The sequence below is a fragment of the Corvus brachyrhynchos genome, unplaced genomic scaffold (genome assembly GCF_000691975.1).
Source record: "Corvus brachyrhynchos isolate BGI_N302 unplaced genomic scaffold, ASM69197v1 scaffold126, whole genome shotgun sequence".
Classification (NCBI taxonomy): domain Eukaryota; kingdom Metazoa; phylum Chordata; class Aves; order Passeriformes; family Corvidae; genus Corvus; species Corvus brachyrhynchos.
The window spans coordinates 9,870,707-9,879,323 of NW_008239283.1; the positions used below are offsets into that span (position 1 = coordinate 9,870,707).

Here is an 8,617-nt window from a genome sequence, read left to right on the forward strand (position 1 = left end):
TAAAAAGCAGCAGTTACCACATTATGTTGCCACATGTAAATATGAAGCTGCACAGGGTACATATGGCTGGAAGGGGTAATGCTACTATAATCTTCCTGGTAGCACTCCGAGGGATTTGGCTAAAGTGCACATTGAAGATCCACACAGACATAAACCTGAACAACAAACAAATGCACTTCACACCCTTACAAATGACTGAGGTATGAAATGTCTACAGCTATCATGAAAACATAACTTTGTTTACTCTCCAAAAGGGATCAGCAGCAGCGGTAACAATGCAAAGAAATGCTGCCTTTTACAACAGAATGATACTCCTGACAGATGGTAGGTCCTGTTCTTTCTCAAAGCACCCTAGTAGTCTCAGCCCAATAAGAAATGGAGTTCCAAGAATGGATCTGCAAAATGCTTTAATCAAGAGGAACTGCTGCTCACCTGATGCTACAAACCTACACATACAGAACTGTCAACTCAGCTCAACATGGCAGTAAAATACTACTTTCCCTTTCCATAAGCTCTGCAAAGACCACACATCAGTGAAATGCTAACTGAACTTCTTTTTTGCCAAAGAGAAGGTCTAACTTGCAATTCAATGCTTTTCTGCCTGGAGACAGGATGACTGCATGCAGTTGAAATGAACAGGTTAAGAATAAAGACAGAGGAATGATGTCTGTTCTCTTCAGTGAAAACCTCTGTCCATCCTGTATAAGCTACTCAGATCAGTTGCCAAAATTGCCTAATGAAAAATGGTGCATTAAGTAATATATAAATATTTAGATCTCTGTATGTCACAGCACATTTATTTCCACACACAAGATAACCACATTACAAAAAGAAAACTACATTTACAAAAAAGCCAAGTAAGCAAGCAGCTCTAAGGAACTCTCTGAAACATCAGAAGTCTTTAAATAAACACCACAGAAAACACTCCCTGGCTTTGTTTGGGTCCCTCAAACACAAAATCCCTCTTACCTTGTTAGCTCTTCACGTAGATTGTTGGGCTCTGATGAGTAAAACTTTACACGAAAATGCAGACAATATGGGGGGCCAACTGCAAAGCAGAATTCATTCAAGACAGCAGTAACAGTTACTGGATGAGACAGCTTATTTATTTATTACATAGAACCACATCACAAAACTTGACTGAAATGGGTTGGCTATGCTCTACCACAAGGTCTTAAAGTAGGAATTCCTTTATGCCAGGGAAATCCATGAAGAACATCAGGGTGAAAGGACACTTAAATATGTACACAAAATTGTTTTATGTGTTACAAGTCAACCCAATGGTCATGTCACATTAACTTGATTCTCCCTGCCAAGAGCACATGAATCTAGGTTTAATCCCTGTATTTAAGGGCTCTATCCATCACCAAGAAAGCTGTGCATCTTGGCTCTGCAGTTGACTTCAGGAACGCTGTTGGTCTCTGCAATACCTTCCCAGGGCTCCGGGAAATACTGCTGACAACTCGGGCCCTTCTATTCCACAGAAGTTTAGACATACTTTATGGGAATTTAAGAGACCCTTCTATGGAAGAATCATCTCTTCTGGAAACCAAAGAGTTAATTCAGCAAAAGGGTGGATTAACAGTTCTTTAAAAATGTGCATCGCTCTGCTGATTCCTGCATTTGACAGGAGGAATTTTCTCCCTCTCAGTGCTTCCAAAACCTCTCTTGTATTAAAACAACACCACAAATCCCTGAAGACTTCCCACAGTGCAGAGCAAGGAAGCTGCTGAACAATATCTTATCCAAGCACACATCACTGCAACAACCAGGCCACACTGAATCCTTGTGCAGCAGGTGAGGACTTGGTGGACTGGACACAGATGCATGCATGCAGGACTGTCCCATGCGTGAGGCTCCAAGACAAGTTTTCCTATAGCCAGGATAATGCTCTGTAACACTAAAACATCTTCAACTGCCTTGACTCCACTTTAACTATAATTAATGAGCCCATAACATGTTTAATTAAGAACATTAGAATAAAGTACTATGAGCTACAGAGGGAAGATGTCATTATATAATCAGCAGCATCATGCAGGGCTTTTGTCACCTGTCACCCTCACCCCCTCACAGGACACTGCCCCCCACCACCCATTTCACTCGCTGTGCTTCCTGTATGTTAAATACAATGTTCTGAGAGAAAATGGAAAGAACACTTACTTTTAACTTGCTTTTTAATGCTTTTTGTGTTGTCCAGCCAATGCTGAAAAATAAATTAATTTCACTGAATTATCAATGAAGAAATCTTCCAGAAAGAACAAAAAAGTAAGTGTTAGTGAAGACCATCTTGGAATAACAAGTAGTTTGTTAAAACAATCTAATTCAAATCTTTCACAATTCACAGCTCTCTCTGTGCTCACTGGAGATCTTTTTGCTCAAAGTTTGTAATGCAAAATGTCCATTTTGAACAACAGAAATATCCTGTAGTACCTTATTTAAACCAAATCTTCAAGACAGATCTATATACTTAAAAGAAAAAAACATACAAACCACTCCACTAGATTTTCATCCTGTCCAGACAAACAATTCACACATTAGTAGGTCAGCCAGTGACAATGTGTCAGAGAAGAATAAATCATAGCTGGAGACTCTGGCACTCAGTTGCTGTGTGATGTTTACTTGGGGCAAGAAGGGGAGAGACAAAATAAATATTGTTGGCTTTCAGGCATTTTCTTTAGATGACTCAAGTCCAGTAACAGCAGAGCTGTCTATGTCCCAACATCAGAGTCGGCTCTACCTAATTCTCAAAAATCGATTCACAAGGTGACATTTTAGCAATTGTCACATGGGAGGACAAGTAACTGCCTCACCTAGTAATGCTAATTATAAGCTATATGCTAGACAAGAAGCCAAATTAATGGCTTGACTTACACTGTGTACAACAGCATGTGAAAAGAGCTATGCTTGGCAGATTGAAACACCTACACATATACACTATGCTCCCCAAAATAATTGCACATAATCACACTGCTGAAAAGTTTATACCAGAAGTTAAAGCTGGAAATCCAACACACAGCTAGCGGGACACATCTCCTTCCTAGTGCTGTGCATGGCCAGCAGCTCCCTCCTCCAAAGGAGGTGACTCACCAAAACAGGAAACATGGCACCCTATCCAGCCAGAGCCAACTACGTGACACACCATGTCCTGCATGGTTCATCATGCCCAGGGAACAATGCCTCATCAGATCAATCCCAAATGTCACCTTGCAACTAACACAGGTGAATTATATACTTAGCAACACTCCTTTTGTTAAACTATGTGACATGAAGTTCACAGCGAGCCCCAGGGAGGACAGAAAAGCAACAAGGGTATGCAAAAGAACCGGTATTTTCAGGTTGCAATGCCAAGTGCAAACACATTCCTGCCTCCAGAAGAGCCCTGCCTTCTGCAGAGAGCTGCAGTCAGCCTGTAACACAGCCGGGCCGTGACTGCATTAGCTGCAGATGAGAACGACTGAACCATCTGCTGCTGCTGTGCACACAGCTGAGAATGCTCATTGCCTATTCAAACTAAGTAGCTACAGAGAGCTATCTGAAATGTATCTACTACATTTTTAAAATAAAGCAGGAAGCTTAAGGAGGAACAAAGCATATATTTACATAAATTTTGCTTACACTACCAGTGAAATGGAGTTGAGCAATTTTTTTTTCTTCAAGGAACTAATATAATCTTTTTTCCTATTCCAGAAAATTACTTGCTGTAAGAGAGAGTTTACTTTCTCCTTCCAGCATAAAAAAAATACACAAACTACCCAGCTGCAGGCTTGCAGGTGATTTAGATACAAGAATGGCAAGGAGAGCCCTTCCTAAGCTCCAGGACTGGCTGTGCCCCCGGTTTCATCTCCCTCCTGTTTTCTCTCATCTCCTCCACATTCCATGGGAAGGCAACAGAGAGGCAGGCCCACGACAGGCACCGATAACATTTCACTCTGCTCGGCTCTGACTGCTGCTGACCACAGGAGCTCTGTTCAATGATGAGGGTGTGCATGGAAGAAGGGAAACAGAACTGCTTTTAAGTGGGGGTGGGAATGAAACAAAAAAAAAAACAAAACAGCCCCAAAACCAACACATGAATGGACAGACACAGACGTCATGAAACCTGAGATTTATTCCAAGTGATTAAAATGGAATTCAAGTGGACCTAGAAAAAAAGTTTACTTTTGATGAGGGTTTGCACAGCACAGTTTATTGCTGAAAATCAGAGAGAAAGGTTGCTAAACAGAAGGCAATACAAACAACAGACTGCGCAGAGTACTGGAAGTCCTTACTAAAACAGTTTGCTGCTGCAGAAATTAAAACCAAAACACATACAAAACCCCCTCAAATCCTGACCCAGCAACATTTCAAGAAGTTTGGGCAAATGAGGTTTATTTAACAAGATGTTGAGGCTAAAACTGGTTCCTTCCTAAACATCAGACTACAGTGAACACAGAAATCACATGAAAACAACAATTCTTTCACTTCACTGATTGTTTCAAGAACTTCTTTAAAGAAGCTATTATTTGAATACTAAAATCCAAAATACCAGGAAGAGTTTCTATTACCTGGGTTCCCCCCACATCCCCATAAATCTTTAATACCCAATAATAGTGATCACTTCAGCAGCAAAAAAAAAGAATGAATGAAATAAAAGTAATCCTTCAGTTGTTCACAACAAAATCTACTGAAAACTCATTTGTAGTTCAAACAAGTGGGGGATTTAGAAAATTTTTGTATAACTACATGTTGCTAGTTTGCATCAGTACGAGTAACTAGCTCACATGGTAATATTCTCATACTTTAATTGGGTACCAGAAAGATTATCTTCCTTCAGAGCCAGTGGACAATCCCATCTACAGTAAGGGAATGGATTCTTACACTGTTTATTTAACAGGTCTCCTGAATAATCTTGGACAAGTCACTTGATTAGTCTCTATTCTTTGTTTCCAGCTGCAGATTGGGTTTCTGCTAGAACTTGCCAGCTCCTTTTGCAGGAATGGCTGCTATCACAACAGTTCTTCATTTCTTCAAGCAATTAATTGTCTCTGGCTGTTGCATTCAGCTCTTCTGGCAAAATACAATCTTTTCTGCTTCATTATATGCAGTTCATCATTAAGGTCCAGTTTAAACAGATTGTTATCTCTACTCTGCTGCTTTTCAGTCACACATAGTTAAGAAAAGGAAGCAAACCAAGTTTGAAATCCCCTGTACCTGGTAGACTGTGCAGTATCAAATATTCAATCAGGTGCTCTCTGGACTGGCAGTAATAATTTGCTAGACAAAAGCAAGGCATGAGCCACTGCTGTGGCAGAAAAGATTAACTCTTATGAACACATTTCAAGATGAAATGGCTTTATTTGCTAACAGATCAGGAAGAGAAAAAAAAATTATCATACAGATAATTCTACCAGTTAAAACTAACCCACTGTGAACTCATATGAGATCCTAGAGACAGGGAAATACATCAGAAGCCACATTGCAGAAACTGAGTTAGGATACCTAAACCATACAGATTATTGTTTTTCTGAAGCAAAAAGATAAATGCAATAGAGTCCTTCGCTATCAATACTCAGCATCCTGGACTGCACATGCTGAGCACAGCTAACATGATTTTGAGAAATATAAAATGGTATGCAATAGGCTGTTTACTCATTTGTATTGGTATGCATGGTTCTGAATGCCAGCCATCTGTTAGTGTAATGGTCTTTTTCTTCTTAGTATTAAATGTCTCTGTTCTGCAAGAGGTTAAAGACCACCTTCCCTACTGGGAACTACATACCAGCAGCAACTAACCCCACTAGCCATGAAGTTTGCTTCAGATGCTGAATGCCAACGATTTTCTCCGAGGAGTGTGTTCTCTACAATTACATGCTAAGCATAAAATTCGATCACAATAATTTTGAAAAGAAGCCATCAGGTTATAAGTGTACTTTGGGGTGGAGCACTGTGTCCAAAGCTGTCAGCTTCTTTCAAAGGTTCAAGTTTGTGGAATTTTTTTTGCCTTTGTACAAAGCTGCAACAATTAAGAGATCACCTTCAAATTGTTCTGGACACAGACCTTCACAGAAATAAATGAATATAAGTCACTGCCTCCATTTTTGTATGCTGACCTTGAACAATTCAGATATTTAGCTCAGCAACAATTCTCTGTGCTTCCTGTCTGCTATCCTCACCATGAAAAAATTCTGAAGTGGCTTTGAAACACAAAACCCATTACAGCAACAATTCTCTCTGCTTCCCGTCTGCCATCCTCACCATGAAATAATTCTGAAGTGGCTTTGAAACACAAAACCCATTAGGTTATACATCTAAACAAATAAGATTGACATATGCAGCAGGAAAACTCAGATCTCATTCTACCTGGGGATGTTGGGCTAAGTGAACACAGGTTTAAGTTACAGGGATGAAGGACAGAGAAAAAAACATTCATTGCCTAAAGACTCACTTAACTTGCAGCTACCCTTGTGGGCAGAATTAAATACTTGACCACAGGAAGTATCTATTATAAAACTGCATAGCCCACAAGTGAAAGAATTGTGGTTGCTTCTGACAACGCTCTGCTTCTGATCTCAAAACCTGTTACATTTTTAGAAACACACAGTAAAACACCAACAAACTTGGGCTTGGAAGAATCCTCTACTTGAACTGATACAGACAAGCACACCTATATCCTCCCAAAAACTTGTAGCTGCAGGTCTGAGTCACAACTGATTTGAACAAATCAAAGGTATACCCCTCTTGCAAGCAGACATTAACAGGGAGAGTTTTGCTGACAAGAAAGCTGACAGCATTTGCAAAAGAAAACCTTCTCCTCTTTGTATAGCATACAACAAAGGGCCAAGCACACACTCTAGTTTTGCTCCTTCCTCTCTGCATCATCAGCACACCAAGTGTTTCTACGTGACACACCAGGCTCTGGGGTCCTACTTGACCATCCCACCTAGTGACAACAGGAGGTGTGACAGGAACATGTGAAAACAAGAAAGGAAGAGACAACAGCATGGTAATATGTTAGAGTGCTGGAGGTGGAATTAAACTTGGGGACACTGAACATCACACATGACAGAGCTCACTTCTGCACAAAACTTAATTCACAAAAGGCAGCTTTCTTATAGCATTTTTGTCAATATTAAGATTTAACTTTCAGACTGTTGCTTTAAGAAGTGCACAACTACTCACTGCCACTTGTGCCGAATCCATGAACCTTAGTCCAAAGTAGTCGCTTTCTATAAGGTCCAGATGATACATGATCTGTTCAAACAGGAGCTGGCCTTTGGCTTTTTTCTGAAAAGATAACAGGATTTAGTACACAGCAGGTAGATTTATTGTAGCATCTACCTTTTTCTAGACATATGTTTCATCCTAATTCCAAAAATTTAGCTTCTGAAAATGAAATGTGGACACCTTTTCTTTCCCCCCCTTTGTATTTTCTGATGGCTGTTTTTCTCAAAGGCAAATGTGCATCCCCACAAGAAACACATATAATATCCATAAAGAACTTGCATTATCTCCTCTTTTGGAAAATGTCAACACTGATTTGCCCAACAGGGTGTTAAAATGTCATTTTATCATTTTTCCTTTTAGGCTTTCCTTACTCACTGACATTCAATAGAACTGGAAACCCAGCCAGTACAATTGCAATAACTAATGCACTGGAAAACTTTTGGAGCCAAGTACAGCAAATTGCTTATGAATTTACTACTGTTTGGTATCTAGGTGTTCCACCAGTTTGGAAGCAGGTAGGAAAGCCCATTGAATTAGGAGATAGCATTCCATTAGCAACTGCTAGGAAACAGTCTGGGGCAAGCAACCTGAATAAATAGCACTTCGATATCACATTTACAAAACTAAGTTCATAAAACTAACTTCTAGATGCAAAAAGCCAGCTCATATGCTCATACATAATTTATGAAAAAAACCAGCTCTGGCCCCAAGGAAACATTGCTTTTACAGTGATGATCTAAAAAATTAAACAGTTGTTTTTAAAGAAAAGGTACATAAATAGCACTGAGCAGTTTCTACACAACATATATTTTTCATGCTATGAGCTCCTTTATAACAATAAATGGAAAGAATAGCTTAAGAGTTATTATACCTAAGATGCTTAAATGTAATAAAATACATTAATAAATCATTAGATCAGAGTAAAAGTCATAGTGTTAAAAAAAATTAAATGCAAAGAAATTTAGACATTATTTATGCTTACTCTGCGAGCAGATTAAGGGTTTCTCTATTTCTGTAAAGCCACCATCTTGCAATCTTTTATCTCAATATTTATACATTCACAACGTGAGAAATGGGATAACTTTCTAAGCATATTTTTAGTAAGCTACTAATTAGCAGATTTTGTACACCTCTCAGAATTCTGGGCCAGTCAAATATTTATTCTCAGAAATAATCTGGTTTAAACAGTAAGTAATATCTAAGTAAGTAAAGTTGCATGCCATAATTTTTGCCACCTTCCTCTACCCTGATCTTCAAATATTTTATATTCAACTTCGTAATCACAACCATTGGTTTACTTGATGTATCAGTTAAATCCAACCCAACCTATCACAGCTCAAAGCAAAATCTCAAAAAAAGTTTGTAAACTGAGCCTGTCTAAGCAAATTCTCACACAGTTACTTATTTCCAGGTA

The 8,617-nt window shown here is 39.1% G+C and overlaps 1 protein-coding gene across 4 annotated transcripts in view; it reads right to left on the minus strand.

The window, feature by feature from the left end:
• Positions 1-8,617, minus strand: part of EPB41L5 (erythrocyte membrane protein band 4.1 like 5) — a 51,597-nt gene that overhangs the window by 32,893 nt on the left and 10,087 nt on the right. For all 4 annotated transcript variants that reach the window (XM_017740132.1, XM_017740131.1, XM_017740133.1 and 1 more), the window contains exons 3-5: positions 7,159-7,263; positions 2,161-2,203; positions 970-1,048 (exon numbers count right to left, since the gene is read on the minus strand). In XM_017740132.1, the coding sequence (XP_017595621.1) occupies positions 970-1,048; positions 2,161-2,203; positions 7,159-7,263 (227 nt within the window). The remainder of the gene's footprint in view (positions 1-969; positions 1,049-2,160; positions 2,204-7,158; positions 7,264-8,617) is intronic.